Source organism: Orbicella franksi, chromosome 1 (genome assembly GCF_964199315.1).
Source record: "Orbicella franksi chromosome 1, jaOrbFran1.1, whole genome shotgun sequence".
Classification (NCBI taxonomy): domain Eukaryota; kingdom Metazoa; phylum Cnidaria; class Anthozoa; order Scleractinia; family Merulinidae; genus Orbicella; species Orbicella franksi.
The window spans coordinates 25,253,311-25,278,879 of record NC_138145.1 but is presented as its reverse complement, the minus strand read 5'-3'; the positions used below and the strand labels follow the sequence as shown (position 1 = coordinate 25,278,879).

Sequence of the window (25,569 nt, the reverse complement as noted above, 5' to 3'; positions counted from 1 at the left end):
ACACATTGATAGACTTGCAAGCTTTAGTTATTCTTTGGCGTTTCATTCTAAAGATGACGATACTGACTAGTGAACAATTAGTAAGTTGCAAATTTCAGTAAAGAATCTTGCCTCTTTTACTCCGACAACCAAACTTTTCTTCGACCGAACTAAGCAATCAGGAACGATTGTGATGCTCTTTGGACTTGCCTCTCATAGCCCCACAATAGCCCAACAAAAGCCTCGGCCTTATTCGTCAACGCAATCCCAGGTTTTATTTGAAGAGCGCCATGCTAACTTCAGATCAGAGCTGCAACATTAGGCATTCTCAACTAACGGACCTTCAGTAATTTCGGGAAGTACTAATTTTTTGCACATCAGTATGACATTTCATAAAGATCTTGGACATGATATCTGGTCTTTGCTCGGACTTTAGCCTGGAAGCTACACAATCGATCACATAAGAAAACAAGAATCAACAAAACTCCTTATACAGTACTACATGTATATGGGAATTTGACTTCCGGCTCAGCTGCCATGCACTATTATATTAAGTTTAATGCCATGTTTTATTTGTTTACCTTACTTCCTGCTTTCAACATTTTTTCATCGAAAGCAACAAGCAATATCTACAGTATCTTTTTGGTTTTTCAGTGTTACCAGTTGTTTAAGTCTCAGCCGAGTCACTTTATTCCCAGCCTAGACTCGGCACTCAATAATTAACATTGAACTTTTAATTAAGCTCCTCTTGTCCTGGGGTAAATGTTTCAGTCAAAATGATCTCAGAGAGTTCTTGTTTTGACTATTTCTTCTACAAAAAATCACCAGGACAGAGGAGTTTTAAACCATGCAAGCTAGAACACAATGAAATTAATCGTACGGCCTAATCTCGACGACGGCTAGAGCTTTCAAAACAGCGACAAGGCAAGCTCATCAGTTATGTTTTTGGTTTTACTGAGAAATCGTTAAACGTATCTCTTGAAAACATGTTTTTGTTTACTAAAAAATCGCTTTAAAGTGTCTCTTGCAAAACTTTAACTTGTTTGCGGGGTCAGATGATGAAGATACAAGTGAATATATGAAAGATCATATATTTGAACTGCGGAGAAAGATATGAAGACATGATTGATCACCGTAGTTACATACATAATAATACACATGAAAAAATTACTCGATTCTGATTGGCTAAGAGCAGTGCAGTTAAAGTGTAACACCAGTGCAAAAAGTGTAACACCAGTACAAAAAGTGTAACACCAGTGCAAATTACACACCGTAATTCTGGATTATGATTTGGCTGAAAGACAATGGGAAATTTTCTAAGCCAATGATATCATGTAAAACGATGACAAAAATTTTGTAAGGAAACTTTGAACAAAGTTTTCTCGAATGCGAAAAATGGCTTCAAGAAAGATCTCCCGACACTTCCTCCACGCGAATTTGTTCATGTTTATATTATTAATAAGTAATCATACAGTTTTTTTCGTTCAATTTGGAATTAATGATTTGCACTTGCGAGTTTTTCAAAAAGTTGAAATTGCACTCGCCGAAGCGGCTGGTGCAATTTCAGCTTTTTGAAAAACTCACTCGTGCAAATTAATTCCAAATTGAACTCGAAACTGTATGATTACCTATACAAATTAAGCAGCTGGAATTCCTCCAGTGGGGTACTCTCTTATATGGCCTATATAGGTATGTGGTCCCAAAGGTAGGGGTTTAAGCCGTTTTGGTCATAAATAGGGTTTTTGGTCATAAATAGGGTATGGTTTTTGCTAGTCTTGAACTGGGTTTGTTTTTTAGAAGAAGCTACTTTTTCAGGTAATAAATAGGATAGGGAAAATGGCAAATTGTGGTCTTAAATAGGGCCAGTGAAGGGTTTTGGGAAGCGGGCCGCCCACCCCCACCTTATTTTTCTGAGAGTACCCTTCCCCCCCCCCCCGGGGGGAAACGCCTTTCAAGCCTGCTTAAGTTGTGTATATAACTGCAATGATCAATCACGTCTTCATATCTTTTTCCGCAATTCAAATACATGATCTTTCTTACATTCACTTGTAAAGACTTCACCGTTGTCTTGCATGTTTTAGAATGTTATACTCAACGGCGGTATTCTGGTGTGCCCTGTTCCGCTTCTTGGTCCACCCCAAAGAAGTCTTCGGATACAACCCAAACAGTGGGCGTTCATGCAAGGACAACAGAGAAGAGTTTGGTTTTGCTTTAGTTGGGCATAACCTCAGAAGCCTACACGCTGACAATTTTGCTCGCTGCTTCTTTGAATGCAGTTTAGAGGAAAGATGCCAAAGTGTGACGTTTCTCTGGAACGAGAAAGAGTGTCAAATGAAGAAAGAAACAAAGAAGTCAACACCTGGTGATTTTGTGGAAAATCCAGTTGCTACTTATATGGAAAATAACTTTCGAGGTTCGTCTATTCAGCTGCTGTTGTTTTAGACAAAGGACCAAGTTGGATAGGGGGTTAACCTCCACTGATCCTACAATGAAGATACGGCCAATCACGACATACATAATTGCAGGGATGAGAGCTGTAAAGAAAGATCACTGAAAGGTGAACTAAGACGTCAGGCGAAGTGTCCCATACCCCCGGTATTTATCCCCGTCTCTGTCCAACTTTCCCCTGGATGGGATGCTATTCCATTGTAGGGTTACCCACTAACAATAAATTCTCTGGTTCCTGTTTGAAACGCAAGGTTGGAAAGGGGTTGTTCTTGAACGTAACATAATGACCCTGCGTCCAACGCCCTGATTACCATCAAATGAAGGAATTAACATTAGTTCCTAGGCGATATGAGCTAATAACAAACGAGGACTACGGATATTTCTAACTTCCTACACGTATACAATTAGAATTGAAAGACCAAACACAATAACACTGGCAGGGTACCCCTCAGAGAGTGCGCTGTTTTTTATCATTGCAATACGATTAGATGAATGATTGCAGATTGCATAATTAAAGCATCGAAATATGGTGAACTGTCTTGTTGTAATGTATGACTCCCTTTCTCGCAGCAAAGAAAGGTGCGACACCCTCGGTTCCAGGCTCTTCCTGCAAAGATATTCTGATAAGTGGCGAGGCTCAGGGAGATGGTGAGTACTGGATCGACCCAACATACTCAGGGAACCCGTTCAGAGTTTTCTGTGACATGGCAACTGATCAAGGTACGTCCAAAGAAAAGGTTCAATCCATTTCTCACTACGTCCTTCACACCCACTTTTGTTAATTCTGACTTATTTCATAGTTCACGCTTAAAGTAGTACTGTGATCAAATTTTTACCCCTTGATTTTTTAGGTGTATCACATAGAATTCCATGAAAGAATAAAAACGCCATTTACCGTTTGGAAATATCTGCATTAGTTCCGGAGATATTTAAGTTTGAAAAATGTGTAAAATATGCAAATGAGATGAAAACAAAAGGTCGAGACAGCAGAAAGCAAATCGTAATTTTTAAGAAGATTACGACATTTTTCAATTTACAAGACATGTTTCGATGTTACTAACATCATCGTCAGTTACAGGATATTTGAAAAACCGTTAGGACTATATAACATCTTGGCGAAACATGCATAATTAATTATGATGAAGTGACAACCGACAAAAATTGATTACATATTCGAATATGAATATTAGATATAGACAAGGCAATTTTGTTTTAAAAACTATCTGAGCCATCCATATTTTTGTTGATTCATGGCTAAAATAGTCATCCTGCAGGGCCAGTGAAAATTACTTGACAGTCACGGAAAAGTCAGGGATTTTCTTTGTCCCGGTGGGTAGCAACCCTGTTATTCGCTCTCGGTTTCTGTCGCGTGATATTACGCATAGAAATCGAGAGCGAATAATTTAATTGTTTTAGTAATATATAGATTTAGGCCAGCCTAAAAGCGTAGCTCCTGGGCCGGGTTGTTCAAAGTCCGATTAAGCTAACCCAGAAAAAGGTAGAATTTTGATTTGAGTTTTGTAACTTTGCGGTGAGGTTTTCTGTATATTGTTTGGCCTTCTGTACACAAAACAAAACAGCAAAAAACATAGAAGAAAAAGTTATAATTTGGTTAACTTTTAATCCTGAGCTAGCGTTAACCGGCTTCCGAGCAATCCTGCCCTGTTTCCAACAAGTTAACTTAATATGAGCCCGCGATCCAATCGATAACCAGCACTTGGTCAGCCGTCAACTTCAAAAACACGTGACCTCGAAGAGCTGCAAGCTTGAGCCCGCGATATGGTCACGTGATACTGGTCAGCGGACACCTTGTTTCGACAGGTGTCAGTTGATCATAACATGGATGTCCAATATCAAGGAAGTACTCGGTAAACCAAGGCTGCATGTCTGTCAACCTATTATTTGTAGTATGGCCGCCATGTTGGGCAACTCCGTCACCGTCGTGCGTACGCGCCCACGAGCAATACCGCTAGCCATGATAACCATGAGAAAATCAACTCATGTGTTTCTTTTTCTTTCCTATATGAGTATGGGGCTCCGCTTGGCGGCCCTTCGGACCGCCGGAGCTCCGCTATAATTCCACTAGTCATTCATATATGTTATTGGCCGGCTGAGGTCTTGAAAATGCTGCCCGAGGCCGCAGGCCGAGGGCAGCATTTTCAAGCCCGAGGTCACAGTTTTTCACTATACGGACCGACCCTAAGCCGGTAAATTGGCTTACAAGTGGGTTTGTTTACGCAACTTTGTCATTGAATTGGCTTACGCGCCGCCTACAGACTCTACAAGCCACTGGTAAAAATCTAACCAGCGAACGAGCGAGTAACTCAAATACTGGACAAAGAAAGATGTATTAAAGAACAGATTTATACCGAACTACTTTATGTTAGTTGCATTTAGTTCACCATTTAAGTTCTCTTAAAGTGTTTTTCCGCTGTGAAATTTCGTGCAAAGTTTGAAGTTGTACTACAAAAACAATTTCTGTCAGTCGTTGCGAATCACTCGAAATCAGACTTTTCTACCGTAAATTGAGCGGCAGATAGCGAGGAAATTCGTGAAGTGTATTCCACAGAAATTCTCTCAAATACGGCAACGATCGGAGAGGTAAACTCGACTGAAATTGACTTATTTTTTTACTTAAAATTGTACAGAGAGAGACAGAGGATTACGCGCCATTACAGCGCCGAGCTACAAACAGCCAAACAAACTCTCACAACTTCAAAAAACTCAATTGAATTTACTTACAGTGACTTTCCTTGCCATTTGAAGGTGAACAGAGATAAACTTGCGTTGATTAATCGTCTATGGAAGTGTAAAAAGGGCGAAAGGTGACGATTACCGCTAATTCGTTCACGAAAATAGATCAACTCGACGGATTCCGCCCGCTGTATTGTATATATTATTTTAGCTTTATGACAATTGTATTGTAAATTTCTGTTTCTCTTATTTAGATTTAGTAGTAGTAGGTCCACATCAGCTGTACAGTTGCTTATTTTAAACCTACTTATCAAATAAACGTATGTATGTATGTATGTATGTATGTATGTATGTATGTATGTATGTATGTATGTATGTATCTATGTATGTATCTATGTATCTATGTATCTATGTATCTATGTATCTATGTATCTATGTATCTATGTATCTATGTATGTATGTATCTATCTATCTATCTATCTATGTATCTATGTATCCATGTATCTATGTATGTATGTATGTATGTATGTATGTATCTATCTATGTATCTATGTATCTATGTATCTATGTATCTATGTATCTATGTATCTATGTATCTATGTATCTATGTATCTATGTATCTATGTATCTATGTATCTATCTATGTATGTATGTATGTATGCTGTGGCGGTTCGGATGAGAAAATTCCGCCCGCTCCAGGAACCAATCAGATCGCGGGATTTGTTGAATTACGCCCGCTCACGAGCCGAGAAAAAGATAAAAAACTTTATCTAGATCCTCTTTACATAAAGATTGTTCGAACACGCAAAAGAATCGGCCGCCATTTTGTCAACAACCGCACACTGCTGGGTACTCACTATCCACAACAGAATAGATAGTGAGTGGTGTAGCTAATCAGGGAACGGTATTCATGATAGGACGCTCGTAGATTTATGAAAAATTGCGGTTAATGTATGCCCTGCAGAAGTCTTAAACATCGAAACAATCAGAGAAAAACATGTCTTGCTGGTAAAATTGAAGGGCAGTTGTTCTGCTGCTCCAAATGTTTGACCTTACTATTCTCTCTTTCAGGTGGATGGACTCTTATCAGTCGTTTTCTGATGAAAGATCTAAATTCTCCGCAAGATGCAGCTGTGGAGTCAGATTCTTACAGAGAAATCCTTTCCAACCACAGCTCCAATAAACACTACTTGTTGCGAAATGGCTTCAATCAGTTGAAAAACGACATGGGCTTCACTCAGATCCGGTTTTACTGTCTTAAAAAGAAGGCGGGCCGAGTGTTTCACATCATGACCAACAATGATGCTAAGGGAGCTAACGTGGTGGAGTTTTTTACCGAGTCTGACACTCAGCCTGAAGCTTGTGACTCTTTTACAAGCCTCCCTGATGACAACTCAATTTTGGCTAGAAACTGTAGTATGTGGGGCTATAGTACGAAAGACCGATGGGGGCATAAAAACGCTCTTAATGATCTGCGCTTGTATCACAAACCATTTTTGTGGGCGCGTGAATATTACTACGCACTTTACATTCAGAATAACAACCCACGCGGGCTCGCGTGCGATGACAACAAGACGAAGGTCGATCTGTCTTTCGGAGACATATGGCGCATTTTTGTACGATAAGGGTCATAATTAAGGGAATCAATTGTTTTTAATTTACTGTCTAAAGGAAGACATAAGTATTTTTTGGCTTTGCCTTACGCAGTTTTGTTTGTTTTCTCTAGCTCACTTAATAATTGGTTTTAAAGAGCTCGTGTCACTTATCTAACCAATAAGATGTTTAAAAAGCTTAACTCTGAATCGCGAGGTCACGAGCTATTTTCCCGAGCTTGGCGCCGGTGACGTACATTTGCTTCGAGGTCTTGTAAACCCTCTGTTATCACTAGCTCTTATAACTACTTTGATTTAGGTTTAAGGGGGTCCTTTTTAACTACCAGTTCAAGCCTGAATTTTGTTTTCAGGCTTTAATTTCACAACTGCTTAAGTTGTGCTTAAAACTGCAATGATCACTCGTGTCTTCAGGGTCATGAATTTGCTGCTAAGGAAGGTTTGTGACCGTCATATTTCGAAAACCAGACCTCCTAAGGATAAGCTTTTTACACAGGCTTGTACCATTGAAGACTGAGTCAGGCAAGAGTTTCAAATCACGGCCATATTTGACCAGAAAACGTCGCTATAATGTGGACGAGCATTAGTACAAAGCAGAATCTCAACTGTTACAATTATGTTGACCATACATTGCACCCTGAGAAGGCAGTGTGCTACACTTGGAAAAAGAGCTTGTAAATATGCTAAATTTGTTAATGTCATGATAATTGTTTTGATAAACAATAATAATTTGGGTTTATCTTTTTCTCGGCTCGTGAGTGGGCGGAGTTCAACAAATCCTGCAATCTGATTGGTTCCTGGAGCGGGCGGAATTTTCTCATCCGGACCGCCATAGCGGGCGGAATCCGTCAAGTTGATCTATTTACGTGAACGAATTAGCGGTAATCGTCATCTTTCGCCCTTTTTACACTTCCATAGACGATTAATCAACGCGAGTTTATCTCTATTCACCTTTAAACGGCAAGGAAAGTCACTGTAAGTAAATCACTTGAGTTTTTTGAAGTTGTGAGAGTTTGTTTGGCTGTTTGTAGCTCGGCGCTGTGATGGCGCGTAATCCTCTGTCCCTCTCTGTACAATTTTAAGTAAAAAATAAGTCAATTTCAGTCGAGTTTACCTCTCCGATCGTTGCCGTATTTGAGAGAATTTCTGTGGAATACACTTCACGAATTTCCTCGCTATCTGCCGCTCAATTTACGGTAGAAAAGTCTGATTTCGAGTGATTCGCAACGACTGACAGAAATTGTTTTTGTAGTACAACTTCAAACTTTGCACGAAATTTCACAGCGGAAAAACACTTTAAGAGAACTTAAATGGTGAACTAAATGCAACTAACATAAAGTAGCTCGGTATAAATCTGTTCTTTAATACATCTTTCTTTGTCTAGTATCTGACTTGCTCGCTCGTTCGCTGGTTAGATTTTTTACCAATGGTTTGTAGAGTCTGTAGACGCCGCGTAAGCCAATTCAGTGACAAAGCTGCGTAAACAAACCCCCTTGTAAGCCAATTTACCCCAAGAAAAAAAGATAAACATGTTATTGTCCGGCTTAGGGTCGGTCCGTATAGGGAAAAACTGTGACCTCGGTCACAGTTTTTCCCTATACGGACCTCCCAACCGGCCAATAACATATATTTATTGCATTGATTAAAAATTGAGATAAGTACAATGGCCATCAACAACTGCCTACGCTGATAAAGTGGAACATAGATATCGATATATACGGCTTGACTTTTGTTAAAGAACGCTTTGACCTCTGTGCCAGCGGTCATTTGTGTGTGAGATCATTTGTTCAGGAAATGTTTACATCGCAGTTACAATACAATATTTATAATTACACTACTTCGTTGACTTGGTTATACTTACACCACTTATATTACGGTATTTTTCCCCTCCCCGGCCCCTCCCCCTGTTATATACAGTATTTTTTAATAGCCAAGATTAATTAACTCCTTATATAATTATTCCAGTAACTTCTTTTATTTTTAGTTTACTTTGAAAACCTAATAATTCCCTATTACTTATATTTCTAGTAAATGATAATACTATTTTTTCTGCTAGTTAACACACGCTGTTGAATAATACTGATACACACTTACATCTTTCTTAATGACTTTTTCGGGGTTGATTTGAAATATTGTGTCTATATTTGGACAGCATGTTTATTACAGAAAGCGCATATAAGGTAGGAACAGGAAAGAAAGGGGAAAAGAAAAAAAAGACACAAAAGAACACAAGCTGCAATCCTAGTGTAAGTTTCTGAAAGAAAAGAGTTAAGTTAGAGAAAAATTGAATAACAATAGGGGAGCTGCTAAAAAAAAAGGTAGATTGAAGTCACGGTTCATTCCAAAGGGAGTTGTACCAAATTGACGCATTGTCGAAGTGTTGTGTTTTGTGTTCTTCATGGATTAAATTTGACCAGATTTCGATTACTTCTCAGTAAATTAAGAATCTTGAATGTTTAAATCGACTACATCATCTTGCTTCGAGTTACCGGTCAGAAGTAATTTACCGTCACGTTGCTTAATAAAAAAGTCAAAAATGAGTTCCATTTTGCTTGGTTGTTGTCATCAAAAACAATAATAAACCGGGGGGTTGTTACTGTTTTTCTGTCAAAGGGTATCCGCCAGAACGGGACGTTTGGCGGCGCAAAGCGCGATGCACGAGCGCGGACGGTCTATTTCTTGTTGCATTTTTTTTCGCGCTCTGCGCTCAACCCCGCTAAACTAGCACCCGTTGTGCAGGCTTGTGGTTAGACCAGTGTTACAAGTCGACCCAGGGCAAGTCGACCGAAGCGAGTCTGGAGGGCAATACAATCTTCGAGCGACTTAAGTCGCGAAAGGTCGAAACCAACAGGCCAGGGAAGAATTATTGGAGAGGATTTTTAGAAATTCCGGCTTGTCGCGAGGTAACACTCAGAACTTTTAGCTTTCAAGTTCCAGTTCAATAACACTTAATGCTTTTTTGCGCTAAGAAGTATATATATTTCGTAAATTACACATGCTAATGATAGATAAGGGATGAATTAACATGTGCGATTCCGTATAATTGTTTCGTAATGAATTGTATTCAGAGTACTGGAAATAGCTTGGGGAATAGTTAATTTCCCTAGGGCTTTCACTAATAATTCATGATTTCATTTGTTTATGACCCAATGAAATTTCATGTTCCTGCAACTTAGCGCTAAAATTGTTGTTCTTGATGTTTTAGCTGTACATAACACAAATCATTTTCGGCAGTGACTCAAGTAGAATGTTAACAGATAATGCAGATCGGTTCCGAGAAAAACAACGCCAATGAAAAAGTAAGAATACTTCCACTGAATATATATTATATTGAACGGTCGAAACTCTGGGATCAACTCAGTCTGTTTTAAGTCTACAAATAAATTAATTTTAGCAGACCTATCCCGGCTGAACTCTTAAGTTGATAAAAGCTACATTCAAAGTCAAAGTAATCACAACGTAGCACTATCACGCCTGAGTTAAAGAGCCCTACTCAGCCACACCTTGTTTTTGTTTACACGCGCGAGTTTGGCTATTGTGCTTTATTCGGCCCGGCATGTCGAAACGAAGAAAATCACTGTGAAATTACTTAAGATAACTAAACATATAAGATTTCGCTTCACCATGCAATATCAATAATTTCGATGGCTTCGAAAATGGCGGTTATAGGCCGACTAGGGTCCTTTAAAGCCGCCCATGCCGAAAGAATATATCGAAAGATTGAGAAAGAAAAAACACCTAACTGTTTTTTATCTCACAAATATTTTTCATGTGTCACCTATGGTGATGCTTTCATTGATATCATCACATTGGTAAGGAATATCACTTATGAATGGATAATAGCGAGTGCTTCTCCACATCAATGGTGTAGAAAAGAGGCGATCATTAGATAAAGCTTTTTTGCTCCCCCATCGGTCGTAATCCGGCCAACCCCATTTACCACAGTTTACGGCCAGGCTCGAGTTGGCATCTGCAAGACGAGTAAAAGTGCCACAGGCTTTTAGCATGGGGTCAGAGAGCTCCCTTGTTGGTCATGATGTGAAACAGTCGGCCTCTCTTAAAAAAGAAACCGGATCTGGGTGAAGCCCATGTCTTTTCTCAACTGATTGAAGCCATCTCGCAACAAGCACTGGTTGTTGGAATGATATTTAGAGAGGATCTTTCTATAAGAATTCGATCTTTTAATTTCGTCTTTAACAGAATTCTCATCTTTCATGATAACGCGACCAATGAGAATCCATCCACCTGAAAAAAAAACAACAACAACAACAAAACAAAGGAAAGGAGATCAATCAGAACAGTATATCTCTGCGGGTATAAAAGGTACAATAAGTGATGTAAGCGATATTGAAACAAGTGTAGCAAAAACCACGAGCCGCGGATACTAACACTCATCGTTTGTTTGTTTATTTTTATTAGTAGTATTTATATACTCTGACAAAGCAAGTTCAAATTTAGTAAATAACTAACTAACTGCAGTTATCTCCATCCTAACTTAAGTTAATAGCCTTGATGTGACCATAGCCATAATTTTATCTCTATTTTGTGCTATATTTAAGTGGTATATTTTACCTTGGTCAGTTGTCATGTCACAGAACACTGTGAAGGGGTCCCCTGAGGATGCTGGGTCGATCCAGTACTAACCATCTCCCTGAGCGTCATAGGCTCGATTTCCGCCGCTGATCAACACAAACTGTATTATTGCACCATTAGTGGTAGCCGTTGACAAATCTCCGATGACGTAATGGTCTTAAGAGTACCTGTCCACAAATATGGAAAATAACTCGGCAAGGGTCGAAAATTCGATTTCGCTCATATTTTTACAGTAGATAGGCTAGGGTATGACAAAAACTACTGGATAGTTTTTTTGGCAAAATATCCTTTTATTTCAAAGAAATATGCAAATTACCAAATTCCGTTAAAATCGTCATTTGACGCACCATTTTATTAAACAAGTTTGAGAGCCTCGCATGCAAAACCACATCATTCTGCCGTCTTTAGAACACTCAAATATTTTTGTGCAATGTTTAATTGTGTACTGGGTTGATTTTAGGGAATGTTGCGGTTTTTGTTGGGTGCAAAATAATTAAATTTCGAAGACATGTATTTCAATCACTTAAAAGTACTTCGTAAAAATAATTGATTTTCACCGAAGGTGAAAATCAATTATTGAAGGTTTCGCACATGGGCCATGTGCGAAACCTTCAAATGAATTAAGCTTCAGCTGGTTGAATTGCAGAAGGATGGTCTACAGATTCCTGTAAACATTTCTTTAGGCAAATGATTGTGAGCGACGCGAGAGCTTTTCAAAGTACGTTAAAAATGCAGATATTTGACCATCCGTCGTCAAATTTCAATTTACGGGTTAGACATATATTTTAGCACGCGCCACATGTCTTGAGCTATATTAAGTTGAAATAGACACAGAGCTGATAATTTCGAAATGTTCTAACCTTATTTGCTGTAAAAGGCAGGTCCAAAAGCCGATTTGACGTGTTTCTGTCACCATTCGTCGCACATAAGGCAGAAGTTTGCTTTTGTTTACACAACGTCCGATGTACATCGTTAACTGTCAACTTATTCAATTGTCGAATACCATGAATCTATGACCCTCTTTCGACACATATGATCACCACTGCATCTAAGTCAAAAACGGCTAAGTGATTTGAAGATAGTTGCTTGCTTTGCACTACACCAAAACATTACGTTTGATCATCGTTTGATCTATTGCTGCTTGAATCCTTGCTTGCAGCGGTTCGTTGTTTGTTCGTCACGCAATGCTGTCATCCCATTTTAAGGAGTAGGGGTAGGACAATTTCTATCCTAATACGTAAGGGTCCGTAAGGCTTGGAACCACAGGGAGCACACAATCTTGTTGAGTAGGAAGAGATTAAATTAAACAATAAAAAGAATGAATAGTTAACCATTGCCCGTGTTGTCATCTTTTACTAGACAACCGCTACCTACACGCCCTGCGTAAATACTGTAACGCTAAACTCGTACCTAGGTCTTTTCGCGCTGTGCAATTATTTTTGGTTTACATATAATACAGTGGGTTACCCTCGGAGAAATGGAAGGTGGCCGCTTAATAGAGGTTGGTGTACCTTGAATATTTTTTCACCATCGGGTCATAAATTTCTTAGTGAACATGGAGTCAATTCAAGACAATCATGATAGACGTCATTCTCGGAGGCTCTGGGGCAGTTATTGGGAGCGGGGAAAAGTCCAAACGGGTGAGAAAAAAGTTCGGGCGAAGACCTTTTTAGACCTTTTCCACGCCCCCACTAACTGCCCCACTGATGGTCGTCCTAGCGAGCAAGTAGTTTGGTTTGGAATTTCTTGCATGAAACGTGGAATTCCAAACCAAATCACAACTTCGCAGACTTAAGTTCTCCTTCCACCACCAAACGATCAATCAGGTTCAGTCTGAAAGTGGTGAGTCAAAAGGGAAACATTGTCAGCGTCCACTTCTTGGTTTATAGACAAATCGTCTCATTTTCAATGCATGGCTGTAGGAACTGGGGAAAACAATAGACATGAACAGAATAATAATAATAATGATGATGATGATGATGATGATGATGATGATGGTGGTGGTGATGATGATGATGATGATAATTATAATTATATTAACTTTATTACCGTGTCAGTCTTTCTAGTTTTTACAAATAAAAACTAACTGGGGACACCTATCCACACTACTCCACAAATAAATAAAATAAGTTTACAATCTAATATATGTACATATGTATAGTCGTCCTGGCGAGCAGATAATCTGGCTTTGAACCTCTCGCATTAAATGTGGAATTCAAAACCAAATCACTTGTTCGCTGGCTTTGTTCTCCTTCCACCAAAGAACGAGAAAACACGGCTGAATTTGTCAGCTATCACTGATAGACACTAAACTGCAAAAAGAATCCCTCTTTTTTCCCATCGAGTGTGTTCAAGACAACTTGACCGTCGCATTATTGGTCTTCCAAGCGAACACTCTCTAGGTCCAATTTAGATGGGGATCCGAAAATCCAATATTCCGTTCCTTTTGGTCTAAATTTCCCCTGTATCCAATTTGTTTTCCCCAAATACCTTATATCCCGTTAATTTTGTAGCCAAATTATATCCTGTATCCCGAAAACCCCTAATGCGGGCTCACTTGCTCAGCTTTGAATGTTTCATCTACTACTTTTAGAAATCAAACTTCAAAAACAACTCATTTATCCATATATAGTGTATAGTGTGTATAGTATAGTGTGTCAAGTCATGTCAGTCTAACGGTCACATTGACGGTTCTCCTACCAATGGCGAGCTAAATCTCATCTTTGGAAACTCTCGTATTAAACGTTTAAATCTAAACCAAATCACATGCTTACATGCTTTTGGTTCTCCTTCTACCAAAGAACGATGAAACACGGCTGAATTAGGGGTAAAAGGAGCACTCTACAATAACACCCTTCGTTTGTGTCGTGTGTTTCATCACATTTGTTACATTATATAAGCGTAGTGGTAACATCATGTTGAAGGACCTGGTAGGCAGACTTTCTGGTTTGGAATTTCTCGCTTGAAACGTCAAATTCCAAACCAGAATTCCTGCTCGCAGGCTATGTCTCTCCATCCTCCAATAAATGGTGAGTCCGTCTGAACTTGTCATCAACTGTCAGTAAAAAGTACACTACAAAAATACCCCTTCGTTTTTCTGATGTTGTGTTGCCCACGAGGCAAATTATAGCTAATGATGTAAGTGTAGCCGTCACGTCATGTTGAGTTCCTGCCAATCTCTGGTTTGGAGTTTCTCGCATTAAAAGTGAAATTCCAAACCAGAATTCCTGCTCGCAGGCTATACCCCGTCCAAAGTACAGAGCAAACCAAAAACAATCGTTCCATGTGTGGTGAATAACAGAACTCTGTGGTTTGGAATCAACTTTTGCATTAAATGTGGATCCCAAACCAAATCACCATGTCGCAGGCTTTGGTTCTCCTTTCGTCAATGTACGATGAAATCCGGTCGAATTTGTCAGCTACCACCAGTGAAAAGTACACTGCAAAAACACCCTATCGTTTTCCCAGTGTTGTTGACCTCGTGTTCCAAGTGATGTAAGGCTAACGGTCACACCGTTGAGGTCATGCTGAGCAGGGTTTTGGTGCGTAGCTATGGAAACCAGTAGTTTCGATATCATCTAAGGATAAGAGTTCCTCTGTCTATTCCTTAACATCATGCACCTCTCGTTTGTGTTAACTATTATGATTGTGCTGCTAGCCTATGATCACACCCTCCCATCGTTCTCCCCACGAGTATCCAAGGTGTGCTTACCACGTTTTTAAAATGATGTAAGCGTCAGGTGTTAAATTTAGAAGCTAAACCAAATCACGTGCTCGCAGACTTTGCTTCTCCTTTCGTCAACAAGCAATGAAATCCGGTTGAATTTGTCAGCCCACCAGTGAAAAGTAAACTGCAAAAGACACCCTCCCATTTTAATTTCCTAGTGTGTTGACCACGTGTGCCAAATAATGTACGTGTAACAGTGACACTCTGTTGAGCTCCTGCTAAGCAGACTGTCTGGTTTGATGTTTTTTGAATGAAACGTAAAATTCCAAACCAGAATTCCTGCTTGCGGGCTATGGCCCCCTTTTCTCTAACAAATGACGAATCCACTTCAACTTGTCATCTACCTTAAGTAGAAAGTACACAGCAAAGACACTTTGACTATTTTCCCATCAGCGTCGAATGACCTCAGTCTAATGGTCACATTGATGATCGTCCTAGCGAGCAGATAATCTGGCTTGGAACTTCTTGCATTAAACACGGAATTCCAAACCAAATCACTTGCTCGCAGGCTTTGGTTCTCCCTTCGTCAACAAACGATGAAATCCGGTTAAACTCTTTGTCAGCTACCATTAGTAAAATATTAATGTTCATTGCGTAAACACCCCTTTGTTTTTCTCGTGTATGTATTGACCACCTGTGTCAAGTGATGTACATGAAACTACCACACAGTGTTAAGGTCCTGCTAAGCAGATTCTCTGGTGAAATTCCAAACCAGAATTCCTCTTCGCAGGCTATAGCCTTCCATCTTCCGATAAACGGTAAGTCCGGTTGAACTTGTCATCTACCGTCCAAAGTACACAGCAAAAAGGAAAACCTCGTCCCACACGTGGTGAATAATAGAACTCTAATGGTCACATTGTCACATCGCCCTAGCGAGCAGACAATCTGGTTTGGAATCAATTTTTGCATTAAATGTGGATCCCAAACCAAATCATCAGGTGGCATGCCTCCGTTCGTCAATGAAGGATGAAATCTGGTTGAATTTGTCAGCTACCACCAGTGAAAAGTACACTGCAAAAATACCCCTCGTTTTCTGATGCGCTGCTGACTACGTGTGTCAAGTGATATAAGTGTAACGGTCACATCATGTTGAGGCCCTGCTGTGCAGATTCTCTGGCTTGGATTTTCTCGCATAAAACGTGAAAGTCCAAATCAGAATTCCTGCTCGCAGGTTATAGCCCTCCATCCTCCAGTAAACGGCGATTCCGGTTGAAATTGTCATCTACCCTCCATAAACAGTATACTGCACAAACACCCCTTCGTTTCTCTGATGTGGTGTGGATTACGTGTGTCAAATGATGTAAGTGTAACGGTCACGTCATGTTGAGGCTCTGCTAAGCAGATTCTCTGGCTTGCCTGGATTTCCTCGCTTAAAACGTGAAATTCCAAATCAGAATTCCTGCTCGCAGGTAGTAGCCCTCCATATACCCTCCGTAAACCACCCCTGTACAAACACCCCTTCGTTTCTCTGGTGTGGTGTGGATTACGTGTGTCAAATGATGTAAGTGTAAGGGTCTCATCATGTTGAGGTCCTGCTAAGCAGACTCTCTGATTTGGAGTTTATCGCAAGAAAAGTGAATTCCAAACCAGAATTCCTGCTCGCGGGCTATAATCCACCATCTTCCAATAAACGGTGAGTTCGGTTGACCTTGTCATCCACCGTCCTATTCTTCCCACGCGTGTTGAATAAAAGAAGTCTAATGGTCACATTCATGGTCGTCCTAGCGACGACCAACAATGTATAATTTAGAAACAAAGTAGACTGTAATGTGTTTTCAGTAATGTAATCCTGTGTAATGTATTTTTGTTCTCCGCATTTACCTTAACATGGTGGTGACCAGCTCCAAAGCCAATGGCTACTCTGGTTACCAATTTATTTTATAATACCGGTGTAAATTAATTCTGCAAATAGTGCGCAATGAAAGTCACCAAGTCACCAGGTCCTTTCGTCAATGAACGATGAAATCCAGTTGAATTTGTCAGCTACCACCAGTGAAAAGTACACTGCAAAAGTACCCCCTCGTTGACCATGTGTGTCAAATAATGTAAATGTAACTATCACATTATGTTGAGGTCCTTCTAAGCTGACCCTCTGGGTTGGAGTTTTTCGCATGAAACGTGAAATTCCAAACCAGAATTCCTGTTCGCAGGCTATAGCCCTCCTTCCTTCAACAAACGGAGATTTATGGCCCAAATATTTCCTATCCGTCGATTTTAATGTTAAAAATTAGCAAAGCAATCAGCAAAGACACTCTCTATCCTTCCAACGAACTTCCAATGACCTGCGTCTAATGATCACATTGATATTCGTCCTAGCGAGCAGACAATCTGGTTTGGAATTTCTCGCATTAAATGTAGAATTCAAAACCAAATCATTTGCTGGCAGGCTTTGGTTCTGCTTTGTCAACGAACGATGAAATCCGGTTGAAACTGCAAAAACGATCCCGCTTTTTCCCATCAGACAGTTGGTTGGGCCCAAACTAGAGCGGCCTCCGAAAATCCAATATTCCGTTGATTTTTCACCTAAATATATCCTCTCCGTTAATTTTAATGTCCAAAATTAACAATTTGTTTTTCCTAAATATCCTATATCCTATATTTTAATTCTGATTTTATCTAAACGAATGTAGTAATTGAAAGTGGTAATGATATTGTAAATAGTCGTGCTCTTAGGAATATTTTTTATTTTAATTCTGAATTTATCTTAGCGAATATAGTAATTGTAAGTAGTAATGTTATTGTAAATTGTCGTGCGTTTTTTGTCATAAGCCCCTGGCTCGGGGGATTGGGCGACCACTCCCCACGTTTACGACTTAAAATAAAGTTACCTTACCTTACCCTATATTCGATTAATGTTGTAGCCAAATTATATCCTGTATCTCGAAAACCCCTAATACGGGCTCACTCCCTCGACTTTTAATGTACCGTCTACTGCATTTAGAAATCAACCTGGAGAAACATCTCGTTTATCCCATCAGCGTAGTGTGTCAAGTCATGCTAGTCTTACGGCCACATTGACGGTTCTCCTACCAATCGCGAGCTGACTCTCTCGTATTAAACGTGGAATTCTCGACCAAATCACATGCTCACAGACTTTTGGTTCTCCTTCCACCAAAGAACGATGAAACACGGCTGAATTTGTCAGCTGTAAGGAGTAAAAATAACTCACTGCAAAAACACGCTTCGTTTGTCTCATGTGTGTTCTTACCACGTTTGTTAAATTATATAAGTGTAACGGTCACATCATGTTGAGGTCCTCCTAAGCAGACTTTCTGGTTTGGAGTTTCTCACATGAAACCACGGTGAAATTCCAAACCAGAATTCCTGCTCGCGGTCTGTAGCCCTCCTTCCTCCAATAAACAATGAATATAATCTGGTTGAATCTGTCAACTACTGTGACTAGAAACTAGTACACAAAACCACTCCCTATTCTTCCCAGTTGTGTCAAAAGATGACATCTTATGGTCAGATTCATGGTCATCCTATACTAGCGAGCAGATAGGCTGGTTTGGAAATTCTCGCATTAAATGTGGAATTCCAAATCACTTGTTGGCAGGCTTTGGTTCCCCTTTCGTCAACGAGCAATGAAATCCGGTTGAATTGTCGACCCAACAGTGAAACGTACACTGTAAAAACACCCTCCCGTTTTCCCAGTGTATTGACCACCTGTGCCAAATGATGTAAGTGTAACGGTCACAACGTGTTGAGATCCTGCTAAGCAATCTCTCTGGTATGGAATTTCTCGCATGAAACGTGAAATTCCAAACCAGAATTTCTGCTCTCAGGCTATAGCGCTCCTTCATCTAACATATGACGAATCCAGTTCAACTTGTCATCTACCGTTAGTTGAAAGTACACAGCAAGGACAGTCCATTCTTCTCACCAGCATCGAATGACATCAGTCTAATGGTCACATGGATGGTCGTGGACCTAGCGAGCTGATAATCTGGCTTGGAACTTTTCGCATTAAATGTGGAATTCCAAATCAAATCACTTGTTCGCAGGCTTTGGTTCTCCCTTCGTCAACGAAGGATGAAATCCGGTTGAATTTGTCGGCTACCACCATTATAAAATTACACCGCAAAAACACCCCTTCGTTTCTTTGATGTGGTGTGGACCACGTGTGTCAAATGATGTAAGTGTAACGGTCACATCATGTTGAGGCCCTGCTAAGCAGACTCTCTGGCTTGGATTTTCTCGCGCGAATCGTGAAATTCCAAACCAGAATTCCTGCTCGCAAGCTGTAGCCCTACGTCCTCCAATACATAGTGAATCTGGTTGAATCTTTCATCTACCGTCAGTAGAAAGAACACGGCAAAAACACCACGTGTGTCAAGTGATTTAAGAGCTTCTGCCTGAGAGACCGGGGCAGACTTGGAAATGAAGGTTGGCCGATTTCGCTTAAAATTTGTACACGAAGTCGTTATGTGGACTTATGTAATATGCCAAAGTTTCAGCTTCAACGACGTTATTTTAGTCGCGTTCTGGATATTAGCCCCCTCAGGGGTCCCCAGAGGCTGATTTTCAGTGCAATTCTGGTCACTTTTCAGTCTCTCTTTTAGCAACGCACAATTAATTTCAGAAAAAAACAAAACCATGTTTGCAATGTCCAATTCTTAGGCTTCTATGGATGAAAACATTAGCTCGCGGGAATTTTTGATTAGCCTGTGGCTGTTATCACAACTTAGTCCTATTTGAAGCATATGGGAAGCAACCGGAAATGGCCTGTTTTTAAGACCGCATATTTTCCATGCCCATGGTTTATATCCTGAAGTCTTAGTATCCCTGCAAAGTTCAGCCCTTAGTTTAGTAATATCAAGAAAAAAATACTAAGGTTGAGGCCTTTTGACTAAGAAAAAACTTACGAGAAGATGAATAACCAGGCCACTTCCGGTTAAAGTTTCAACAAAGCGTGTCTGTAAAAATCAGCCATTTAACTTCGATTAATACCTTTTTTTCTTCTAAGTCATGAATTAGAGACTCTGAAGTTAATTGTAACCAAAAAGAGCTACCGTTAGTCAGAAATTTTCATGTGATTTTTTTTTCGGACCGATCAGATTTTTGTCCAGCAACGGTTATAAATTATGTGGAAGAAGTCTTGAAAATTACGAATAATGTCTGAGTCGCTGTGGAAAAAAAAATATATACATATACCTAACAATCCATCTCTTGCCAGTTAATCACAATGTACCTTTGCATCTTTTTTGGTCCAAACTGCAATATAAAGTTTATCTTTAACATTCAACTCGTTCAACGAAAACAAGTCTGTGGCCCCGAGTAATGAAGCGCTAATTAAATCAGGTATAAGCTGCCAAGCTTTGTGGTCCCATTTCGTACCATAACCAGTATAACCCACCCGTCTGGGACTTCTTTTACGAAGAAAAACAACTTATCAGTCACTCTAAATGCAATCACAACGGGAAATTTCAAATATAATTGGAGCTAATTGTCTAATACAAAATGCAGTCTCACTATTCCAAGTCTACATGCAAAGTGTCTGGATAAATTCCCTTACTATAAACACTTACCTTGCTTCAGGTTTACAGGCATACCCCTTTCTTAATCCCTTTAAAGTAAAGCAACATTAAAAACCTTAGCCCCAGCGATAAATTGGTTGCGAGTGCATTGTTGCAAGTAATGAAAATGCAGGTTGATTCATACCGTGCGTGGCGAGGTCACGACACGCCATCTTATCTGTAGCTTGCTAGATTTGATTAACTTGGAATTCATTTTTTTCTCGTCTAGATTCGTCTCCTTGATACTGCAGAGAATGATTAGGTATATAACTTGCATGAGAACCTGAAGAACGAATGAATATGTTACAGAGTATTTATTCATACCCAGTCCCCCAGTGTAAACGGCCTTGGTATTATAAATTGAGGACGTCCAAGACGGTCTGTTTTCCCGCCAAGTTGCTGAATGTCTGACCAAATTGCCAGAAAATTACTCATCGGCACACTTTCCCTTTCTCTATCGGGATTTTCCATTTGGTGCGTTTTCAGTCAGCACAGATCCAGACTAAATCGGTGTACTGCATATGTCCAAAGATAGGACAGGGGAGGAGTGGATTTCCCTTCGAAGACTACTGCTTATGGCACCCCTAGCTGTAGAATTGCTGGCTCTTAACTCCGATTTCCATAATAAGAAGTGATAATCCCCAGGACGACCAGTACGCTTGCCGTGGGTGATATGGTAAGTCGTCACAAGGCCCAGTGCCTCATACCTGCTGGAGCTTAAATTGGTTATTGCTCTTCTTCCCTGGACAGGATGACAACCACCGGCTCCCATTTATACATCTAGGTGGAGAGAGGATCTGCGAAAGAAAATTGCCTTTTCCAAGATGACATGGCAACGCCCTAGTAACCAGGAACGCTCGATCCGGAGTCCAGCCTGCTAACCACTAGGGCGCAACCGTGCTATGCGCTAGGCAGTTGTTTTTGTATAGAATCCGAATGCGTTGCTACGTTACATGCTTACTTAGTCTAACGTAAATTGATAAAATGCTACCGGAAAACGAATATATGGCCAGCACGTGGATATCTTGCTGGCTGGATTGTTTATTTACAGGAAAGGAAACTATCTGTGATCAATTAATTAAACTTATTAAATCTATTCAGTCTGTAAGTGAATTTGTTTCATTTGAGTGTGCTTGAAAGGCAGAGGAGAAAAAGTCTGGCTATTACAATTTAGTCCCCTGCAATACTAAAAACATGAGGATACAGTGTCCCTTTTGGAAAGAAGATGACATTTGCCGGGCATGAGATAACAAGACATCAGAGCCTGCTATGACTCTCCCAATAGCGACGTTAGATCGAGATGTTTCCCACCTGCTGGTCAAATTAAAGTGGGCACTGGTGGTAATAAACTGGCCGCGTCTCACAGAGTTGACAACTTCCCTGAATGGAAGTTAAAGTATGAATTAAAGAAGATTGTGATGTGCCCACGTCACCGTGGAAAATTCACCTGTTTGCGTGACCAAAGTGCGCCATGTCGACACTCTTTTTTCCATCAAGGAGAAAGCAGAAATTGAAGAAACCGAAAAAAGTTACCGCTAATGTTTCAGATACAGTAATAGCCCACGTATAAGAACCTGGGTTTTAAGAACCTGTTAGGCTAAAATTTTCATTTTAAGCCCCCTCCACATAAGAACCTATTACGGCTAACATTTTAAGTTAGGTTCTTATCAGTGGGGTTGCTGTAAAAGTGTATAGGTAGAAACTGCTGAATTATGATCACCATCTATTTAAAAGTAACTTGACATAACTTTTTTTTTTCTTTTAAGCTTAAGTACCATGTTGTATGTCTATTGTGTTTGCCATTCAAATAATTCCCCAAGTATTTGCAAGTACTGTACTCTCCTACAGTATCAAAGAAAGCTTTCTGACCATCTCCAACTCTGTGAGAATCACAAAATATTAAATATAAAATATCAAAATATATCGCAATGAAATCAATAATTGCAAAATACCAAAACAACGTAAGCTCCCAATGGGCAATGCCTCAGCTTCTCAACATGAATTTCTTTGTTATGTTTTGCTAAGGACATATACTGTACCTGCACTGAACTGCCTATAGGCACTGCTCTATGGTACAAATAAATGATTTATACTGTATTATGAGATGATATTTTTAATATATATAGTGTATTCAGATGAAATTCATATGAAACTATAAGAACCTATTTTAAGAACCTTGGTAGCCTAAATTTGCTTTAAGTACCATTTACATAAGAACCTATTTAGGCTAAATTGAAAAATTCAGGTTCTTATACGTGGGCTATTACTGTAGCATATTTGAGGAGTTCGGCATTGTAATACCTATTGCATCCCATAAGTATCCAAGAGTAGAGTGACTGAATGCATGTTCATCAGACATAAATTTATTTTGCACGTTCAAAGAGTTTTTTCACACGCCTTAATGTCTTTAATTCGTTCCACTGGTTCAAGGATCGTTGTTCCATCATCCTCTGCATACACATTTGAACAAAATATCTCTAACTCAAATTTTCTACCCACAAACAATTCAATTGCTAACATTTTCGACGCCAAATTGGATGTTGTTTCACTTGAAGAGTCAAAAGGGCTTGGAGATGAATTAAGTAGCTTCACATGCCCAATATTAAATAATAGAGGAGAAGCTTCGCGTGTCATGCGAAAAAATGTAATCACCGTTCCCTCTATTGTATTACGAGGCTTACTTACTTACAGTCTCTATCGTAACGCTGGTATTCGTATTTAGAATCGATACCAAAGAGGAGCAAAGATCAAAGCTTGAAGGACAGCACCTCTGGGTGTGTCGCAATTAAGTCGGAAATTTCAGTACTACTAATCACACAAGGTATTTGTGATCTTCTGGCAGGCGGAAGGAGAAAAAAAACTCACGGCTTAAAATTCTAATAATAGTGAATAGTCAGCTATAAAGGCATGTGACGTCAGAATGTCATAAATTCCAAAACATCCGTCGTATTGAATCCACTAGTCCAAATTCATGACTATTCCATGAAGTCAAAATATGGTTTTTGCCAATTATAACAAACTTAAACGAGAAGAGAAAGGGTACTAAAGGAATGAAAAGGTGCAAAAAACTGTTTGTCCCAAGAAACTCGAAAACGTCAATAAAAAAAACAGAGAATTAGATTAAAAAGCTCAGACTTAGGGAAATTATGCCTGACAAAGCAAGGTTGCCACGGAAACAAGGCAGAGTTCAATAAATAAGGCTTTTGGGGTGTGTTTTTTTTGCTCAGCTTTTTCCAGCTAACTTACACACTCAGTAAACAGCTTGTTTCATTGTATTTTGATTACTTTTCTTGTTATCAACATATGAAGTTTCCCCCTTACCTTCCAGTCATCTGGGTACAGGGTACAAATTTAGCTTCAAATCCGTCAGTAGTTAAATTAATTTCTAGCTTATGGTTTGGAAATATATATTTCCTTTAAATAATTTACTTTGGGATAATTGACTGGTTGTTAATTGCGCGGTCGGTGTCTAAAAATCTCTCCTAATAAGGAATTTAGACCTTGACAGGAAGTGCGTAGTAGGTAATTTCTCTTAAAGTGTTTCCTAGTAAAAAGCCTCAACCTTAGTATTTTTTTCTTGATATTACTAAACTAAGAGCTGAACTTTGCAGGGATACTAAGACTTTACGGTGTAAAACATGGGCATGGAAATTATGCGATCTGAAAAACAGGCCATTTCCGGTTGCTTCCCATATGCTTCAAATAGAACTAAGTTGTGATAACAGCCACAGGCTATCAAAAAATTCCCACGAGCTAATGTTTTCACCCATAAGCACCTAAGAATAGGGCATTAAAAATATGGTTTTGGGTTTGTCTGAAATTAATTGTACATTGCTAAAAGAGAGATTGAAAAGTGGCCAAAATTACACTGAAAATACGCCTCTGGGGACCCCTGAGGGGCTGATATCAAGAACTCGGCTAAAAAATGGTCGTTGAAGCTGAAACTTTCGCATATTACGTAAGTCCACATAACGACTTTGTGTACCAATTTTAAGCGAAATCGGTCATCCTTCATTTCCAAGTCTGCCCCAGTCTCTCAGGCGGAAGCTCTTAAGTGTAACGGTCCTATCATGTTGAGATCCTGCTAAGCAGATTCGCTGGTTTGGAGTTTCTCGCATGAAACGTGAAATTCCAAACCAGAATTCCTGCTCGCAGGCTATAGCCCTCCTTCCTTCAACAAACGGTTATTTTTGACCTGAAACATTTCCTATCCGTCAATTTTAATGTTTAAAATTAGCAAAGCAATCAGCAAAGACACTCTCTATCCTTCCAACGAACTTCCAATGACCTACGTCTAATGATCACATTGATATTCGTCCTAGCGAGCAGACAATCTGGTTTGGAATTTCTCGCATTAAATGTAGAATTCAAAACCAAATCATTTGCTGGCAGGCTTTGGTTCTGCTTTGTCAACGAACGATGAAATCCGGTTGAAACCGCAAAAACGATCCCGCTTTTTCCCATCAGACAGTTGGTTGGGCCCAAACTAGAGCGACCTACGAAAACCCAATATTCCGTTGATTTTTCAGCTGAATATACCCTCTCCGTTAATTTTAATGTCAAAAATTAACAATTTGTTTGCCCTTAATATCCTATATTCGATTAATGTTGTAGCCAAATTATATCCCGTATCTCGAAAAGTCCTACTACGGACTGACTCTCTCGGCTTTTAATGTACCGTCTACTGCTTTTAGAAATCAGCTTGCAGGAACATCTCGTTTATCCCATCAGCGTAGTGTGTCAAGTCATGCCAGTCTTACGGCCACATTGACGGTTCTCCTCCCAATTGCGAGCTAACTCTCTCGTATTAAACGTGGAATTCTCAACCAAATCACATGCTCGCAGACTTTTGGTTCTCCTTCCACCAAAGAACGATGAAACACGGCTGAATTTGTCAGCTGTAAGGAGTAAAAATATCTCACTGCAAAAACACACTTCGTTTGTCTCATGTGTGTTCTTACCACGTTTGTTAAATTATATAAGTGTAACGGTCACATCATGT

General features: G+C 39.7%; 1 protein-coding gene across 1 annotated transcript; it reads left to right on the top strand.

Annotated features, from left to right (window-relative positions):
* Window positions 1-2,061: 2,061 nt before the first annotated feature.
* LOC145490068 (fibrinogen-like protein A) lies at window positions 2,062-6,746 on the top strand. Its single transcript, XM_081469207.1, has 3 exons — window positions 2,062-2,392; window positions 2,998-3,147; window positions 6,193-6,746. The coding sequence occupies exons 1-3, from the start codon at window positions 2,062-2,064 to the stop codon at window positions 6,744-6,746; spliced, it is 1,035 nt and encodes a 344-aa protein (XP_081325333.1).
* The last annotated feature ends 18,823 nt before the right edge of the window (window positions 6,747-25,569 follow it).

Coding starts and splice junctions, on each gene's coding strand:
- LOC145490068 (XM_081469207.1), top strand. CDS start 2,062: ATGTTATACTCAACGGCGGTATTCTGGTGTGCCCTGTTCCGCTTCTTG. Junction 2,393..2,997: donor TATGGAAAATAACTTTCGAG/GTTCGTCTATTC, acceptor CCTTTCTCGCAG/CAAAGAAAGGTGCGACACCC. Junction 3,148..6,192: donor TGACATGGCAACTGATCAAG/GTACGTCCAAAG, acceptor TCTCTCTTTCAG/GTGGATGGACTCTTATCAGT.